We start from the raw sequence: 20,922 nt of genomic DNA, 5'->3' as shown, positions 1-20,922 counted from the left end.
AGATGTAGCTCAATTTATGAATATGTGTTGATGTTATTGTTGTTAATTTTAAATTGAGCATTAATTCTAAGTTTTATTATTGTGTGTAATGCTTTCAATTCTTAAGGGCCCGAGAGTTGAATGATTTTATGGGTTAGGTTGAGATCGAGAGATGAAACCTGATTAGTCTAAGGTAATAAAACCATAGACTGAGCGAACGCTAGAGATAGGTTACCGCGATCTATGAGGCTCTGGTAAATTCCATAGAACTTAATGATCTCTTTACTTCTAAATCCAACTTCGAGGTATTTTGGGTTGTTGCTTAAGGGTTAATTCGCTAATTGTTCGAGAGAAAGTTAGTGAAATATTAGGGAGTTTAGCCTTTAGAATAAGTTTAATTAGGTTAGCAATAATTGTCAATGCATATGATTAAATTGGTGTGAAATCTGTGCCCAAGGTTTAGTCTTATTGATCGTTTTACCAAAGTATTCATACAATTCTGCTTTTGTTTACTTTTTAGTTTGTTTTATTTTTCATTAATTCATTCTTAAAATTCTGTTTCATCAAATAGCAATAAAATAGACTAGTTTGATACTTGGTAGGTAGTTCTCTCGAGATTCGACACTCATTTACTTGAGCTTTACTACTTGTGCGATTTCGTACACTTGCGATAGCCTGTAAAGCCTACGTCCACTGTTCTTGTATTTGCTGTGAGAGCTTACAATAAGAACTCTATGAAAATTTTGTAACCCCTTTTCCATCATTGGAGGGGGTTTATATACAATGTTTATAAAAATGAAAGAGCGAAAATAAAGGGATTACAATTGATTTGAAATGCAACTTCGATATTCTTGCGATTGGGCGCTGTGATTGCGCAAGGATTGCTATCAATATTATCATTCCCAATATTTGGGATTTGGAGCTATCTGGGAATTTGTTGAACAATCGCACAGATTGTTTGCGACTAGCTTGTGTTGGGTCGAGCTAAATCTCGACGAGCTTATACTTGGTCGGACAATCGTCGTAGTCGAGCTGATTCTGCGTCAGCTACATCCTCGCGGTAGCCCAAGCTTGGTGGAAAAATCACACACACACACACAATCAATGTATATATATATACTGTGTATATATGTATGTATGTATATATTTATTTATTTATTTATTTGAGGGGCTTGCATATTTGTGTCTTCAAAATTAGCTTAAAATAAAATTATGTATTATGTGATGTGATGATCGATCATATGTAATCCCTCACATAGACTGCAGAAATAAAATACTCTTCTGATCTATTGTTTTGCCGAGGTGTCTAACATTGAAATACAGCTAGAATTTAGAGATCTTTTAATCTGAAAAATATCTTCAAAAATAATGACGGGTCATTATAAAATAATAGACAAATGCTAGTGATTGCCAGTTATAGAAATTAAGTTAATTGTTATACAACTATATCCTTATAATTAATTACCTGGTTAATTAATTCGGTGCATTATCTATCCCTCTAGCTTACAGCAGACAGAGAGTTTTAAGTAAAAAAGAAAAAAAGAAAATACTCTGCTGATATACTAATTTGCTAAAATCTATTTAGAATATGATATCTAAGCATGACTCACACTTTCATTACATTATTGTATCTTCCCAATGTTCCCATCATCAGTTACTGCTTCCACCGGCACTATGGGAAAAAAACATTAATAAAATACAAAAGGCTGTATAAAAATATTCAACTATATAAATGTGTTCAATGTTTGTTGTCGTTCACAGTAAGTACAATTTTCCTAGTGTAAAATCTTCATGGAGAAAAGATCGGGAGACTCTGAGATTCCTTCACCTGCAGTGGAAGAGCAGGAATTTAGCAAAGAGATTGAGCAACTCTTGACTCAGCTTCCCAAAGCGACCAACTGGAATGGTCGTGAACTTTGTCAATACCAAGGGTTTTGGTGTCAATCTGGATTCCTTCCTGGCATCATCTCCTTCCTGAAGCGTTTCCAAGCACGGGACAGTGACATAATATTAGTCACATTTCCTAAATCGGGCACCACATGGCTTAAAGCTCTTGCTTTTACCATCGTTAATCGTTCCCGTTATGCACTACAAAATAGTCCCTTGCTCACTACTGGTCCTCATGAGCTAGTACCTTTCCTTGACCTTCGTCTTTATATGAGCAATCAACCTCCTGTTCTTGAAGATCTTCCTTCTCCAAGAGTTTTTGCTGCTCATACCCCTTTTGCTTCATTACCAAAATCTATTGTGAATTCTAATTGTCGCATAGTTTACATGTGTAGAAATCCCTTGGATCAATTCGTATCCCAATGGAAATTCTTGTTCGAAATTGCTGTCAACCAAGGGTTAGAGCCGGTTTCACTTGATGAAGCTTTTGAGATGGTTTTTAATGGAGTCCAAGCCTTTGGCCCTTTTTGGGCACATGTGTTGGGATACTGGAAGGCTAGCAAAGAGGAGCCACATAGGATATTATTCTTGAGATATGAAGATTTAAAAGAAAATATCAACTTTCATGTTAAAAGATTGGCTGATTTCCTGGGTGTTCCTTTCACTGAGGATGAAGAGAGTAAAGGAGTAATAGGAGATATATCGAAATTTTGCAGTTTTGATAACATGAAAGATTTTGAGGTGAACAAGACTGGTACACTTCCTACTGGGGTTAAAAACAGTATCTTCTTTAGGAAAGGTGAAGTGGGAGATTGGAAAAATCATTTAACACCTTCCATGTCAGAACGTTTAGAAAAGTTTTATGAAGAACTTTCATGCTCGGATTTGACGTTTAAAAAATCCTAGAAGTTGTAAAACCTTCCAATCTGTGTTACTAAAAATATGTAGCTTACTATTGTTTTTGTTATGCACGGGAATGAAGAGCTGACGTGAGGAGTCGCGTCAGGAGTAATCTGCCCCCGTCAGGACAATGTGCGCACGTCAGACCTGTGAATAAACATGGAGCTCACACGCGTCCGTCTCTCTGCAGCAAGTCATGCAAAGTCAGCTTGGAAAAAGGGAAACGGGACTGAAGATGGATGACGTGCTGACACACACCAACCCGTAGATTTAATGATGATTACACCGCTTCCATTCGATATAAAATGTAGAAAACCTCACCATTAAGGGGGTTGGTTCATTCATTACCCAGAGATAACTCTCTCTCTTGTAAAAGTAAGAGCAAGTACTTTCATTAACTCTCTTGTACGTCAGTCCGCTTAGCGACCTGACCCACACCAACATCAATACAAATCAGTGGACGTAGGAATGCTACCTTAGCATCCGAACCACTTAAAAAGCCTCTTTTCATTATTTCTATAAAAGGCATCCATTGTCACGAGCATAAAATCCATAAAACAGTGTCACCCACGTGACAATTGGTTGGTGCGCAAATCGAGCATCAACAGTTTTCATGTGATTGTGTCTCAGTTTCTTCTCTTACATAGACATGTCTGACTTACCATTTGAATAAAAGTAAACTTTGGTTGTAATTGATTCATGAACAATAATAGAGAGAGGTAAACATGGCTTTGTCAGCCAGATACGCAAAACGCTGTACATTTGATGATATCGTCGACTCCATTACATAGATCAGCAATCAGTTAGTGCAATAGTATCGCCGGTGTCAACCCAGTTGTGGCCGCGAATTCACCGGCCTAAGTGGTCGGCCACTAACAGTGTTTGGCTATTGTTATTGTTTCCATTCACTCGTCGATCAATCTAATGGCAAGTTAACCGTATTATTTTTATATTTAATTAATGGCATAAAAGTGTTCAAACACGTGATGTATCCAAATAGATTGATGTGACTTGAACATAATGATCACCAATTGACACCTTTTAAAGCGGAATGAGCTGTTGTACAATTTAATCAAATTTAATCCAAGGTTGTTTACTTTATTTTTTTAAACCCCTACGGCGGTTTGGTTAAGGATAACCCCATTCTCTGTCTCAAAAAAGAATATCCATTTGTTTTAGTATTTTAGATGATTTTAGATATTTTTAGAGTTAGCTGAGAATAATGAGGTAGGATTTAAAATAATAAAAATATCTCTCTAGGTTTGCTAATTTTGAAACACCTTATTATAAAATTTTTATAAAATGTAAAAACACCCACACCTACAGTTGCCAGATTCTGGCCATTACCATCAGAATCTAGCGTTACGACATGTGCCGATCGGATCTGGTTATTCATGTACCGATATGACATTTTTGGCCAGATCTCCCATAGATCTAGTTGGAAAATGCCAGATCTAGCCGTCAACGACAGTCAAAGATATGATCATCGTTGACGACTAGCTACGGCGAAAGATCTGACTATCAATGGCTAGATCTTTGATCATGGATTTGGCCAAAAATGATAGATAAACACACTACCGACTATCCAGTTGGTAATGTGCCATTATACTAATTCCGGCCACCTTCCAGCGGTGATGGCCGGAATATGACAAATGTGGGTGGATGGAGGTGTTTTTGTTAATTTTTAAATTTTTTTTCTGAGGTTTTTTAGTTAAATTAATGAACTTAAGGGATTTAAAATAGTTAAGAAAATTAATTGTATTTTGAGGATAATGAATTAAACAGTTATTTTGAAGATAGGATTGGAAATAGGACATGGAATAATGAAACAAACGGCTTTGGTAATCTTGCAATGTAAATAGTATTTACTATTGATAAAGTTAGGGGTAATTTGATTACCGAGTGAAAGAGTATTATTTTAAGATTACTAGAGTAATCTATTTTTTATTCCCATTTATCTTTAGTTAATTAATATTTTGGACAAAAATGCCTTTATATGCTTGTCAAATAGTAATTAACCCAATTGTGCAAATGACTTCTGTAACCCTCCACTTAGAGTTTGCTAAAACACCTCAACTAAATAAAAGTTTAAAATTAATACGAAACCCCCCCAGTCACCCAAGACGATTGTCGGCCATCGGTCATCACCGCTGGTATTCACCAGAATAGCCACATCTAGCTGGATTTGGCCAGCGGTGCATCAATTTGGCCTTATTCGGCCAGGACTCTGTTATTATATTTATGTGGCCTTATTCCCCTTAATCTTCAAGTTAATCTATCTTATTGATAATTCTATTTTTTCAGTAATACAACATTCTATGTATCCAATGATCCCTATAGTTAATAGTGGTGACCAATTCATATAAAGTAATGGGAAAATATAGCAATCGATGTGACATATATTATTTACATAATAATAACGACAAAAATTTAACCCTAATTTATGATAAATAAATAAAGTGAAGTGAGTATTGTTATTACTCTAGTTTTCTTTGGGTCTGAATTTAATAATGACCGCGTGATCCACATTAGATGTAAAATTTTAATATTAATATTATAAAAATAGCTAGATTTCGGGTCGAGAAAATCTGGCCTAACTAATTAGACTTCGCCAAACTTAAAGTTCCTTTAGATTAGATAAGGTTAAATTTAAAAAACATGAACTTTACATAGAGAGAAATACATATGTTTTATATTATGATGGAGTTGGTTCACCTGTTATTTCCTTTAGATTAGACAAGGTTAAATTTTAAAAACATGAACTTTACATAGAGAGAAATACATATATTTTATATTATGATGGAGTTGGTTCACCTGTTATATATATATTATGATGGAGTTGGTTCACCTTTTATACATATATTATGATGGAGTTGGTTCACCTGTTATATATATAGTATGATGGAGTTGGTTCACCTGTTATATATATATATAATTAGGGTTGACATGAGCTCACACCAACAAGGGCCAATCAGAGTTCAAGAAGGCTTTGTGCCGTCTAAACGTTGTCACATCGCGCAAGAATGAAAGAGATAAGGCTATCGTCAGTATGGCTGGTGAATGCTAGGCTTGTGAGTGGCTAGGTTTTTGTCCACCTGCCCAAGCCCTAAGCGATTTAAGGATGTCTCCCATGCAGACAACCAATGGGAAGCGGGTTAGGAATTCTAGCACACCTGCTTGACTACAGAATCATGATTACTACCTTGAATCCCCCAACTATAAATAGATGACTTCTCTCTCATTTACGGGATTGGCTTATCTTTAGTCTTCAAAAGCACACACACACACACACACACACAAACACACACACACACACACTCTCTCTCTCTCTCTCTCTCTCTATATATATATATATATATATATATATATATTCAATTCTCTCAAGATTGTAATTTAGCTCGTTATACGTGACCTGACTGTAACCATCTATTAATACAACCCTAGTGGATGTAGGATTCACTTTTGAGCATCTGAACCACTTTAAAAACCGCTTCTCATTTATTCTCTCGTTGCATATTTCCATATCATGTGTAATTTCTAAGTCCGCTTAGCACTTTGCACGTGCGAGTCGTTGGTGTCAAAATCAAGCATCAACAGTTTGGTGCTAGAAGAAGGGTGCTGAATTACTTAGAGAGGTTCAACAATACCTTCCAAATGGTTAGCCAAAGGTTAGATCGTTTGGATCAGGTCATACCACCAGAGTCCAACGAGGCGATGCCACTGCCAAAGACGCTTGTAGGTCACACAAAAATGTAGAAAAGGCTGAAAGCCTAGACCGCGCGCGCTGCAGTACGTAAAAGTAAGGGAAAGTAAATGGCTAACAGTGGACTGAAGGGCTCCGAGGGACTCGCGAACATCGGTAGAGCAACAGGTATAATACGCGTGGCATTGCGACTTGGCGACATGTCACAGCATGAGCCGTCCCACAGCATGTCGCATAGGCACTCCCATAAAAGCGCAAGGCAAGGAGATTCCCAGTATCGCCTAAATGATGACCTTGACTGTCATCATATGGGAAACCCCCGTCATCCGCGGAGGTTGGGAAAACTCCCCGAGCCATTCAATGCCTTCACACGACCCCAGCCAGCATGTGTCAAGTTTCACAGGAATTTCCAGCCGAGTTGAGAAAGAGTCTGATTTGCGGTCTTTCCTCAACCTCAATCGTGAGGGTCAAACCCATGTTACAGAAAGTGATCCTCAGGTAGCTCTACTACCTTAGATTGAGGAATTATAACGAGCTTTAGATTAGCTTAAGGCTCAACAGAATGAGTATGGGAAGGTCACTGAGGCGTCTCCGTTTTCTCCAATAGTGTTAGCTGCTTCTCTCCCATAGAGATTCAGAATGCCTGACATGCGGGCATTCGATGGGAATTCTGATCCGCAAGATCACTTTATGAGTTCAACGACCTCATAAAACTCCACCAAGTCTTTGACTTGGCCAAAAGTCGCTGCTTAGCAGTAACTCTGACTACCGATGCCAAGCGTTGGTTTAGATCACTTCCTGTGGGATCTATCAGCTCGTGGCAACAAATGAGCTCGTCATTTTTTAGACACTTCTAGGCGAACAGGAATTTCTTGATGTCGTTGAGCTATCTAAGCAACATATGGCAAGAGATGAATGAATTCCTCCAATCTTATATAGACAGATTCCATAGGGAACTCCACAAAGTGGCTCACACTCCCGAAGTGTGAAACCCCGTTTTTAATCCTAATACATATTCCATATTCTGTGTGATTTTATTTTTATGGAAGGGGATTTCTGTTAGTTTTTAAAAGTTTTATTGGGAATGAAATTGCAAGATAAGGAAGCTGCTGGGTTTGCATGTAACAAGGGGCAAAATCTGGAGGTTTATTTGAAAGAAATGCTGATGTGGTAGGGGTTTAGCGGGATTACCTGTAATCTAGGGGCAGAAGCATAAATTTAGAAAGATTAAAAATATAAAAAAGAAAGAAAAGGGGCTGATTTTGGCCCAAATGAAGAAGAAAGAGACGAGAGCAGAGGGAGAAAGCGAGAGCAGAGCAGAAAAAGAAAAGTTAAAAAAAAGGGAGGCTGATTTTCGCCCAGATGAAGAAAAGAAGAAAACGGAGAAGAGAGGGGAATGGGTGTGGCTGAAAAATGGTAGAGTGAGAGAGAAGAGTGGAGGAGAGTGCAGGGAGCTTCGGTTGTTAGAATTGTGAGTGGATCTAAACTATTTTCCTTAAAAACTTAAGCTTATGCCCTTGCATGTTGATTTCTTTTTACTACCGTCCATTTGCTTTTGCGAAAATCCTTACAAGCATGATGTTTGTAAGTGGAATAGTAGAACTTTGCATAAAATCATGTTTTTAGTGAAATGATTTCTATGTTTGTGCATAAATGCCTTACCTTCAAATTTGTTTAAGCTTTGATATGGTTATATTCATCTTCTGTAAACTATCTTTGGCATGCATGTGAATGATTTTATATATAATGAAATTTGGAAGTAAGTGTGGACATGCATGTATAAATAATTATGCCTATACCAGATGTTGTTGAATGGAAAGCAGAATTTGTGTTTCCGCCTGTTTGATTTGGTTGATGATTGAGAATTCCAGCTAATTTTGGTAGGGCTGGTTTGTTTGGAAATTAATTGGTGGCAGTAATGGTTGGAATGAAGGGTATGGAAATTATGGATTTCATATATTGATTAATTTTCACAAGCATATGTGCATTTTTATGCATATTCACAATGTTTGTGATAGAACAGAAATTATGGGAAGCAGTATGTTGGATATGGTGGCTGAATTGTGTTGTTGACTGAAATTGGAGATTTAATGCAATAGGTTTTATATGGGTAGAGCATATATGTTGATCCTAAAGAACCAAGAGTTATTAAAGTATGTTTTTGGTTATAAAAAGTTATGCTGTGAAATTCTGACAGTCCGAACTTCTGAAAATTTTATATATGTTTCGGGTTTGCAAATGAAGCTAAATTTCAGGTATTTTGTTTTAGACTTATTAGAGATTGGTTGAAAATTGATTTCACCCCAAAATTCGAAGTATTGGATTTTTTAATGAATTTTGAATTCTGCTATGAAATTCTGGAATTTCATGTTTTCTGTAGAGCATGCATTTTTCAGAACTGAAATAATGCACTTATACTTATCCAAATTGAGTGATTTTAAATTCTGGTGAATCCTATATGTGCCTAGTTTAATTCTGGAGAGTTTCATGAGGTTTAGATTAAGGGCTGAATTGTTATGAATTTTACAAGTCAGTAACCTCAATTCTGGAAACAGTTGGCAGATTTAAATGAGTTGAAAGAAAATTGTGTTTTAAATAGTTATTGACTCTGAAATGACTTGAAAATATTACTGGATCAACATATTTTTGTCTTGAATGCCCCATTGAAATTACAGCTTGATTTGGTGAGTGGATTAAACCAAATCTTCTTCCAAATCCTTAAATCCATGCTTGCATGTTAACTTGTGATTTAATTTTAAATGTTTTGATGAAGTTTGGTATATAGAATTTATATGTGTTCATGCTATATGAATAAAATGTTGCTGTTAAGAGTAGAGAATTGGTTGAATTGTATACGGGTTGAGGTTCGTGATGTTGGTAAATGGTTTCTTGGTAAAAAAGAAAAGAGAAGGGGTGCATTCGTCAGTTTTGAAAGTAAGTTTTAAAACTTGCATTCTACCCCCATTTTGCATGGAATTTCATACGTTTTGGCATGATTGCTTTTATATGAAATGTGGTTAGTGTCGGACATATGCTATGGTAATGTGATGTTGAAAGTAATTTTTAATCTGGGTTAAACTGTCAGTTTTAAAACATGTTTGGAAATTTTCAGTTTCACCCCTGGATGTGATTTTTGAATATTTTGTCATATATGCATGATTTATAAGCACATATGTGGTATGTTCTTGACTTATATATGTTACTTGAGATTATGCATGAGATTGTTGAAATATGCTCTTGACTTACATGTTACTTGAGATTATGCATGAGATTGTTATGGTGCTAAAACCACCCTACAAAGTACCCATCCCCCAGAGATACAGATTTTTGGCTCTGCCCGAGCGATGCAGGATCCCGCCGGGTATGACAGTTTCAGATTTTGGCTCTGCGCATGCGTATGACAGATTTTATTGGCTCTGCCTGGGCGTTGAGTGGTCCGCCAGGTAAGACAGTTTCAGTGGCTCTGCCCGTGCGATGATAGATCTTGCCAGGTATGACAGATTTTATTGGCTCTGCCTGGGCGTTGAGTGGTCCGCCAGGTATGACAGTTTCAGTGGCTCTGCCCGCGCGATGACAGATCTTGCCGGGTATGACAGGTACATCCCTTGCTCTGCCTGTGTGTGGGACGCCCACCAGGTAAGACAGATTTCCCCGAGGGTACTAGTTGCGGTGAGAGTTTTCTGTTATTAACATCAGAATCAGTTTTAGAATGTTCAAAAATCACATTCAGTTTTTAGTATCTGCTACGAGCGATAGCCTCAATATGAGTTTTAAGAATGTTAAGAGAGCCTTCAATATTAGCCACAGTTTTAAAATAAGATATCAGCTTATAGTTTTCAGTATCAGTAAAAGCTACAGTATCCAGTTTAAATTTCAGTTATCAGCATAAAGTTTACAGTATTCCAAAATCAGTTATCAGTGCATAGCTTCAGAAAAATCAGTCTTCAATTTTATATCATCACAATAGTTATAAATTTAGTTACCAGATTTTGTTTTGAGAGTCATGAGTGTTCATTGAATGATGGTTTGGATGTTTGTAGCATGACTAGTAGAGTTATTATTTTCATAATCATATGCATTCTTGAGTGATGACATAGATGGTTGCAGCATGACTTATAGGAAATATTGTTCCCAGAAGCATAAGCACTTACAGTTATGTTTTAAGTTTCTAGAAAAAGAATTTTAAGCATTCAATGATGAGCTATAATTCAAAATTTGTTTTCAGCTTAAATGATGAGATTACAGTACTTAGAATAATTTTAGAAAACGAGTTATACATGCATACAGGAATGATTTAGTTACTTCCATAACACATTCATAGAATCATGTTGTTTTCAGGATTTCATAAGAACTATTGCATGCCATGACTATTGTTGAAGAATGTTTTGCAAACTCTCCCCAATCCCCCACTCACTGAGTATTTCAGCTCACCCCTTTTTAGACCCTTTTCCCCAGCTTCATAGGAAGAGTTGTGCTGAGGAGTGATTCCTCTCGAGGTTGGGCCCTTACGTCATCAACTCATCATGTGTGTAAAAATGTCATGCTTGTTACCGTTACAGAATTATGTTTTATCCTTATATTTATCTCCTGTGTTGATTATAAAAGATATGAATATTTGATACCATCCGTTTTTGGATTTTATGAACGTACAAGTTAGCTTTCAGATTTTCAAATGTATACATATATATATCTTATGTGTTTATGCTTTCAAAACGAATCCAAGCGAATGTTTTTATGAAAAATGTATTTAGAATACAGGTTTTTTTTAGATTCCCACATGGCATGTCTCGGCCGCCCGAGTCTCATAGGTGCGCCTGGAGCTTATGGGGTAGGGAGGGCCGAGGCGGGTCGTGTCACGAAAAGTCCGTTCAGACTCTTGTTTTCGCGGGGGTTTTCCTGTAAACTAACTTGTGGAAAGAATTGCAATATCCCTCACTCGCTTCTAAGACCTCACTAAGAAGTATCTCCGAATTGAAAATTCTGTGGCTACCTTTAATCGCCACGACCCCGGTCCTTCGACCAGTGCTCTCGACCAGGAGGAGAACAGTAGAAGGGCTGATCACAGATGGGCTAATGACGATTAGTGAAAAGGAAAGAAGCAGCAAGTCAAGCAGTCAATACACTCATTTGAATGCCTCAGTGTCAGCTATTCTGGATAATTCAGAGGAGGCCAGCCTGCTCGGAGAGCCAGAACCCATGAAGAATCCCCCCTCAGCTAGGAACAACAAAAAGTATTACCGCTATCATCGAGATAATTGGCATCACATCGATAAGTGTCTGACTCTTAAGTAAGCAATTGAAGACCTCATCAAGCAGGGGCACTTCAAGCAGTATGTTGATGGTCTGACTCCCATTCGAGAAAAGGATCAAGAGGAATAATGGAAGAAGCACCGTGGTTGCAAGGGTCTCTACTGTGTAAGGATCATCTTTGGAGGACCACACCTCGTAGAGAATTCTCAAGGTGCCTAGGAAATGTATGCTCAGGAAGCTCGTCATGACCTCGTGAGTGTGATAAGCATGGCGTCGTGACCTGTTAAGGTTCTCAGGGAAGAGGATATTACCTTCTCAGAGAAAGACGTGGTGCAATTGCATCATCCCCATGAGGATGCACTCGTTATTGCGCCTGAAATACGTCGGTGTGAAGTCCACAGAATGTTGGTGGACAATGGAAGCACTACGAATATCATGTTTCCGCGAGCTTTCAAATTAATGCAATTGGACGAGGCAAACCTGAAGCTTGCCTCCATCCCTCTCTATGGTTTTACTAGGGATTATCTAATTCCTAGGGGAACGATTGCACTCCCTGTCACTTTGGGTGAGACCAACGAAATAACCAAGATGACAGAGTTTTTGGTGGTAAACTGTCTATCTGGCTTTAATGGCATTTTGGGATGACCTCCATTATGAAGTTTCAAGGTAGTCACCTCTATCTACCATCTGAAAATGAAGTTCCCCACTCCGATAGGGATTGGGGAAGTAAAGGGATCTTAACGCGAATCTCGTGACTACTACATAAGAGTAGTGTAGATGGCGTGCAAGGGAAAAGGAAGGCCAATAAGCATCCCCGAGCAAGCTATGGTGATCAGTAGGATCGAGTCACAGCCCAGCCTAGTAGAGGACAACATGGATCCTAGCGTCTAGGAATGCCCTCATAATGGGCCAGTTGAGGACCTATTTGAGGTATTAGTCTATCAAAATGAGCCGACCTGAGTGTTGAGAAAAGGGAGTAATCTTAACCCCCAACTCGTCAAAAGCTTGATGAACTTTCTCAGAGAGAATGTTGATGTTTTTGCATAGACTCATGTTGATATGATCGGGATCAACTCAAATGTAATATGTCATGCACTCAACATTGATAGTGCAGTCAAATCGATTCGCTAGAAGAGAAGAGTCATGGACCCAGAGTGCTATGCTACCTTGAAAAGTGAGGTAGATAAGCTCCTTTTAAATGGGTCTATTCGAGAGGTGCTTCACCCGAACTGGGTTTCTAATCCAGTCTTGGTAAAGAAACTCAATGGAAAGTGGTGAACCTGTGTCGACTTCACCAACCTCAACAAAGCTTGTCTGAAGGACAATTTTTTCTTGCCAAGGATCGACCAACTCATTGAAGCCACCTCCATACACGAGTTGCTAAGCTTCATGGACGCCTACCTGGGGTGTAATCAGATCCTGATGCACGCACCTGACGAAGAGCATACCTTGTTCGTTACAGATTGGGGACTGTATTGTTACAAGATTATGCCCTTCAACCTAAAAAACGCTAGGGCAACCTACCAGCGGCTGGTTAACCGCATGTTTTCTGAGCAGATCGAAAAGTCAATGGAAGTTTACGTTGATGATATATTGGTCAAGTCGCATGTTGCTTTAGATCACATATCGCATCTCGCTGAAATGTTTGGCGTACTCCAAAAGTATAGGATGAAGCTCAATTTTCTTAAATGCTCATTTGGAGTATCCTCAGGAAAGTTTATAGGGTATATGGTTAACTAAAGGGGGATCGAAATCAACCCCAAGAAGATCCAAGCTCTCATTGATATAAAATCCTAACTAACCAAAAACAAGTTCAAAGCCTAAATGGGAGGATAGCAGCTCTCAGCTGCTTCATATCGAGGGCAACAGATTGTTGCTTGCCATTCTTTAATACACTCAGGGCCAACAAGAAGTTCGAGTGGACTCTAGAGTGTGAGCAGGCTTTTCAAAGTATAAAAGAACATCTTGGAAAACTGCCTCTAAGCCTCTTCCCAAGGAAATTCTATTCCTCTACCTGTCTGTTTCTCAGTTTGCGATCAACGCAACTCTTATTCGGGAAGAGGACAAAGTTTAATGGCTAGTGTATTATGTGAGTAAGCAACTACTAGATGCCGAGATGTGATATCCAGAAATGGAGTGATTAGCTTATGCCATGCTAATCGCCTCTAGGAAGCTACGACCCTATTTCCATGCCCACACAATCCATGTTCTAGCCAATTACCCGTTCAGGCAAGTTCTTTGGAAGCCAGAAGCTTCGGGTAAGTTACTCAAATGGGCAATGAAATTGAGTCAGTTTGATCCACATTACAGACTGAAGGCAACCATCAAAGGGCAGGCTATTGTCGATTTTATTTCAGAATTCTTATACCAGCCAAATCGAGAATCTGAGCAATCAGCTAGCGAAGTCATCAAGGAAACCATTCAGAACTTATCGACTTGGAGCCTCTATGTCGATGGTTCCTCGAACAGGAAAAGAGCCAGGGTAGGTCTTCTCCTCCTCAGTCCTGAAGGGACTCGCATTCATGAAATTTATTGATTTGGGTTCCAAGCTACAAACAAAGAGGACGAATATGAAGCGCTGCTTGCCGGTCCACCACTAGAGAGGGAAATGGGATTAAACGCAATCAGCATTCATAGTGACTCCCAGCTAGTTGTTAATCAGATTTTGGGATAATATCAAGCCAAAGAAGAAAACATGATCAACTATCTAAAGAAAACTAAGGCTGTACTTGAGCCTTTCAAGTGCTTCACGATTAAGCAAATCCCGAGAGATAGTAACTCTATCACGGACGCCTTGGAAAGAATAGCCTCATCGCTAGGCTTAGATGTGCTGAAAAGTATTCCAATTCGGTATATAGAGATTCCTAATAGCAGCTCGCCTGAGCAGACCGTGGCTACAACAAAATCTATCTCCTGGATGACTCCAATCATTTAGTATCTCCGAGATGGGACTCTGCCCAGAGACAAGACTAAGACAAAAATCCTACGCACCAGAGCTGCTCGTTGGAGATTAGTTATACAAGCGAGGGATTAGCGCCCCTTTCCTCCAATGTGTAACCGACGAAAAAGCATACTACATTATGAGGGAGATGTATGAAGGGATCTGCGATAATTACATCATCACACGATCCCTCGCCAACAAAATTGTTCGCCAAGGATACTATTGGCCTCTACTTTAGGAAAACACTTTCAACTTTGTGAAAAAGTGTGACAAGTGCCAACGGTTCGTAAATATCTCGCGAGCTCCTTCCCACCAGCGGACGACAATGACCAGCCCCTGGCCATTCTCTATGTAGGGAATTGATCTCATCGGGCCCATACCAACCGGAAAGGGGGAGTCAAATATGCTGTGGTCGTGGTAGATTACTTCACCAAATGGGTTGAGGTCGAACCTTTGGCCGCGATCACTACCAAGAAGCTCAAAGATTTCGTCTTCAAGAATATAGTATGCCACTACGGGATTCCTTATACACTTATCTCTGATAATGGGAAGCAATTCATCAATGAGGAATTTAATCAGTTTCGCGATGAGCTGAAGATCCATAAAAAGTTCATCTCAATTGCAAGACCGCAAACCAATGGTCAAGTTGAAGCTGTCAACAAGACCATCAAACACACACTGAAGGCCAAGCTTGGCGCTACCAAGGGAAATTGGGCTAATGGCCTCCTAGAAGTTCTATAGGCATATAGAACAACTCCGAGAACCTTTACTTTAGAAATGCCCTTCTCGCTAGCATATGGTAGCGAGGCTATGATTCTAGTGGAAGTATGGACTGGTTCACTTCGGAGAGACCTATTCAATGACATAGACAATGACGCACTTTTACGTGCAAGTCTGGACCTAGTTGAAGAACACCAAGACAAGGCTCGATTAAGAATGACATCCTACTAGCAGCATGCAAAAAGGTTCTTCGACTCTAAAGTAAGGAGAAGAGACTTTCAGGTCGGCAACCTGGTCCTAAAATAAGTCTTTCTTGGTACAAGAGAACCAAGTGTGGGGGTATTGGGACCTAACTAGAAGGGTCCATATCGCATCGCTAAGGTAATACGACCTGGAACATATCACCTCAAGAGGCTTAACGATTCCAAAGTACCGCGAGCCTAGAATGGTAAACATCTTCACCCCTATTACTAGTAATTCTGAACCCGCTCTTAATTTAATTCATTTCTTTTGCTTGTAAAGTTTTCCTTGTAATCTTTATGAATAAGATCGTTCTGCTTTATCTTGAATGAATATTTGTGTCATGTTCTTTTGAATGATCTTGTTTGTTACAATACTTTTACAAGTTTCCTGATCAGATGTATAATATTAGTCTTATGAAGTGCTCGAATTATAGAAGTGTTATCACAAGTGGCCTAAAATACTCCTTTTATATATGTCAAAATAAAAACAATGGGCAACAAAAAGATAAAAAGAAAAAGAAGAAGAGTCCAAAGGAAAGTTGTGGAAAAACAGAAGAGGCGATCACTGGTCCTCGCCTCCAAGCTCTGCGGGCGCGACCTCTATATCCGTCGGTTAGTCGTTGACCGTCCGATTAGCTGTTGGGTCCTCAGGGACGTATTCCTCTGACTGGTCATCCTCAAGAGGAGGCTTTTGTCCTTCTTCCCCCTCGACATCATCAGCTTCGGCCATGGAAGCGGGGATATCCTGATATTCATTCAGGGGGTCAAAGAGGTCAATCCCCAGATTCCTCAGTTGTAAGCTGTAGATGGCATGTATTACCCAGTCAGTGACTTTCCTCTCGATTTTAAGAATTTGCTGCTTCATCTGCTTAGTTAATGAAGCGCCTCACCATTGGAACAGCTCGAGATCCACCTTCAGAGTCCTTTTTTGCTTCTCAGAGTTTTCCCACAGTCAAGCTCTGTCTTCCTTCGCCTTCATGGCACGCTCAAAGTTCACCTTTAGCTCATTCTCTTTCTCGCCGCACTCTTTGGTGAGTCTAGCCACTGTCCTTTGGAGCTCCTTGTTCTCCTCGCCTCTCTTTTCAAGCTCGGCCTTCTGAAAGTCCACTGTGTGAAGGGAAAAATTTCTCTCTACCAAGTACTGATTTCCCTGAATGTAGACAGCTTTCGCCTCTGTGTCCAGAGCCGTGAAGTCCTATTTTAGCTTGATATTCTCTTCCCTCAGCTCGTGGAACCCTCCAACAAAGTCCAAATTGATCTTCTGTTGGGCCATATGCAAGGCGGGCAAGGACTGTATGAGAAAAGAAACAAGAGTTACCTCCTTTTTCCCGAAAATTATAAAAGTTAGAAAATCAACTGATATTAGAAAGTCCTGAACAAGGACGAGCTATTTTACCCGGCTTTGCAGCTGAAGCAAAGTAGCCATCAGGTCTGCAGGTCGGGAAGCCACGAACTCCTCGAATGTCATAGCCAATTAGCATTCCAGCAAGGTATACACCACCGGCTGCAGGTGCTCTGGGAGTTTCCCCATGGAATCCAACATAGGCATGTCTGACCCTAAAGGAACTAGCACGTCGTCGACCTGTTGTTTTCCTGCTCTCTTTTGGGCAACCGCAACCTCCCCCTCTCCTCTATGCAAGCTCTCAGGGACCGCCAAAGTGCCAGGCGCGCTCCTCGGGGGCACCCTCGAGCAGAAAGCCTGGTAAGCCTGCGATCCCCCTAACAACATCCTAAAGCCCTTTGGCTCGGACTTCGATTCCTCCTCGGCAAGCAGCTGCTTCCTCTTCTTGGTTTTTTGGCCTATAGTTTTCTGCTTAGCGATGCGAGTAGCCACGGGCCGAGAAGTTTCTCCACTTTGCTTCGTGGTTATTCGCTTTTTTACGCTAATCTGAATCCCTCTTGTAGGGATATCGCTAGGGATCACCTCGATTGACTTGGTCAGGTCTACCCGGGGAAACATGAACTCCTTAGTCCTTGTCGATGGCCTTGGAACCTTGGGTGGCATGGTCATTGTGCGCCGTGAAAGCATGTTAGCGAAAAGGTCACCTCAGGCAAAAGAAATGGGGTCTAAGAGTAAAGATACTTACGGGCCAAGGGTTCTAAAGATGCTTCCGGATTGAAAAAACCGTACTTTCTTAAGTTGGCAATAGTCACAAGTAGTCTCGCATCGCGACTCTACTCGGGTAGATGACTGAAATGTCACAATTCGGTTAAAGTCTGTCAGAGCCATCAATCTGGTCATTTTATTTTCTGCAAAGAGACAAAAAGTTCATTAAATATAAGATGAGCTGAAGAAAAAGGGATAGTTCGCGAATCAAAGGAAAAGAAAACATACTCGGCTCTCTAAATTGGCAAACACTATCATATTCAAAAAATAAAAATTTGGTCTCATAAGCCCAACGTTACTGAGTAACCAAATATTCCTTCATCGATCGTAGATCGCTTCGAGAGCTAAAAAGAGTATTTATCTCTACTCTTCTTTAGATAGTAAGCGCATGAAAACTCCAACGCTGTTAGCTTGTCAAGACCTTTTTTTCCACATGCGATATACATAGCAACCACTATCATATACGCATTAGGCGTCAATTGTAATGGCGTGACCTCAAAGTGGTTGAGGATCGATCTAATGAAGGGGTGAAAAGGTATCAATGCCTTACACTTAAAGATCGCCTCAAAGATCGCGACCATTCCCTCTAGGGGATTCTGAGCTGTGTACGTCTTATGCTGGTAGACATAAATGCTAAGCGTGAAGTGGTCCATCTCTTTTTGTATCTCGTCTCGGGTGGCAAATGATAATGCTTCTTGCATGGGACTTGCTGAGGTGCCTGGCTGGCCTGGTCGCTGAAGTATCCATTGCTCCTAAAGTCTAAAAAAGGGGTGACATGCAAAGATAACTCAGTCTCCATTCAGTGTTCCGAAAGATGACGTGGAAGAGCGAAAGAAACCTTAATTTACCTTTCTTAACCCCTAGAAAAACCCTAAAACCCCTTGGGAATGAATCCCCAAGAATCCGTGCCCTAAGTTCTCACTTTTTATAAAGAAAAAAGTTTTCTTCTTACCACTGTCCAGAAACATGCACCATGTAAGCTTATTAGGCAATTCATACCTACCATTACCATAAAATCAAGCTTTTAACAAAAATAATAGAAGAAAACAAAAGAGAAGTCCTCCTTACCTCTTGACTGCTAGGAACGAACATCCTGTCGTAATGAAGAGTGCGCATCAACTAGAAGAAGAACGGATTGATTTCGTGAGTGCAAGAGTTTTGTTTTTCTCTCTGAAAATGTGAGTTTTGTGATAAAACTTGAGGTGAACCTGGGGTTTTGTAATGATGATTGGTTTCCGTAAGCAAGCGACACTTGGGCAGGATACGTTTCTCACCATTGATTATGACCACGTGTCGTTAATCCACGAGAAGAGTAACCTTCACGCTTCGTGGATGCCAATCAACGTTTCCCTCCATTGGAATAACCAAGCGTTGGCGCAGTTATCTCATCTACATTAAATGCGCCATCATCCACATTTAATGCTCTGAAAAGGAATGTTGTTTCAGCATGACTTACATTTAATGTGCATGGCTAGCACTTATTGTGCAATAGACATGTCTATCATAATAAAGTTTATTTTATTGACCAGACTAGTTGTCAAGCGCAACGGATAGCATCTAAAGAGGTCGTTCGAGTAAAACACTCTTGCAGTGTATCGATTTCGGGACGTTGTGTTCCTAGTTTTTGGTAAAAATGTGCTAAGTATTTTCAGGTCGTGAGTGACGGATGAAATTCAAAGCATGTTGGTATAGCACTGAGTAGGTTTTGACTCAAGTTGCTAAACTTGTGGGAGAAGGCCGCCTCAGGTCGCTTGTGCTATTCTTAGATACCTATGCTGCGACCTCCTTACAGCTCGATGGTTGGGTTGAACCACTAGTTTCACATTATCTTAACTGCTTGTGTTATACAGCTCGATCATGCGTCACTCGAGATAAGTCAAGCCACGACATAATCATGAAGTTCTCAAGGTTCAATCCTTAAACCTTTAAAACTTTGGGGGGGGGGGGGGGTGCAGCTTCTATTTTGCCTAAAAAATTAGGGTCGATCGAGCTCACGCCAGCAAGGGCCAATTAGAGTTCAGGAAGGCTTTGTGTCGTCTAGACATTGCCACGTCGCGCAAGGTTGGAAGAGGTAAGGCCATCATCAATGTGGCAGGTGAATGTCAGGCTTGTAAGTGGCTAGGAATTGTCCACCTGCCCAAGCCCTATGCGAATTAAGGATGTCTCCCAGTGCAGACAACCAATGGGAAGATGGTTAGGAATTGTAGTACACTTACCCGACTGTAGAATCATGATTACTCCCTTAAATCCCCCAACTATAAATAGAGGGCTCCTTTTTCATTTACGAGATTGACTCATCTTTAGTCTTCAAAAGCATACACACACACACACTCACTCTCTCTATATTTCAATTCTCTCAAGGTTGTAATTCAGCTTGCTGTATGCGGCCTGATTGTAAACATCTATTAATACAATCCTAGTGGATGTAGGATTCACTTTGAGCATCCGAACCACTTTAAAAACCGCTTCTCATTTATTCTCTCATTACATATTTTTATATCACGTGTAGTTTCTAAGTCCGCTTAGCACTTTGCACGTGCAAGTCGTTGGTGTCAAAATCAAGCATCAACAATATATATTATGATAGAGTTGGTTCACATGATCTCTCGGAGGACCCTCCAATAACTTAAAAGCATATACAATACGAAATTCTTACCTATCTAAAATCAAGCACAAAACAATCAGGCGCAATTAATAAAATAGAATAAGACCTATTTCATTGGAGTCTAGTGTGAGTGGTAGTTGTCGAGTCCATTGTTTAAGTTAGTGGAGTTAGTGGTTGCTATTTTTTTGTTTAGTTGCTAATTCTTAGTTGATGTAGTACCTATAAAAGGCTTTTGTTTTACTCAATAAATGTATCAATTATTTATTTAATATTAATATTATTATATTATTATTATTTAGATTATATTTTAACCCTCTATATTTGAGAATTTAGCTAAAACACTCACAATAAAAAGTTTAAAAATTAACAAAAACACTCTAATCGCCCAACAGGACAGTTGATTGCCGACCACCATCATCAGTCGGTAGTCATCAAAACGGGGCACGACTGGTTGTTTGTACATTGACTTGGCCGTTGTTAACGGTTGGTTGTGTGCCGTTCCCGCGATTGCTAGTTGTCGGTTGGTGGTGGTGGCCAGTGTCCAGCGATTTCTAGTCATTGGCTGGTCGTGGTGGCCGATGGCTAGCA

General features: G+C 39.8%; 1 protein-coding gene across 1 annotated transcript; it reads left to right on the top strand.

Moving 5' to 3' along the window:
• Positions 1 to 1,767: 1,767 nt before the first annotated feature.
• LOC116118458 (cytosolic sulfotransferase 15-like) lies at positions 1,768 to 2,772 on the top strand. The gene has a single exon (XM_031404448.1). It carries the CDS (start codon positions 1,771 to 1,773, stop codon positions 2,770 to 2,772), a length of 1,002 nt encoding a protein of 333 aa, XP_031260308.1. The 5' UTR covers positions 1,768 to 1,770.
• Positions 2,773 to 20,922: the final 18,150 nt, after the last annotated feature.

The sequence above is a fragment of the Pistacia vera genome, unplaced genomic scaffold (genome assembly GCF_008641045.1).
Source record: "Pistacia vera cultivar Batoury unplaced genomic scaffold, PisVer_v2 Contig845, whole genome shotgun sequence".
Classification (NCBI taxonomy): domain Eukaryota; kingdom Viridiplantae; phylum Streptophyta; class Magnoliopsida; order Sapindales; family Anacardiaceae; genus Pistacia; species Pistacia vera.
Note: the sequence above shows the minus strand (reverse complement) of the source record. Positions and strands in the feature narration are given on the sequence as shown.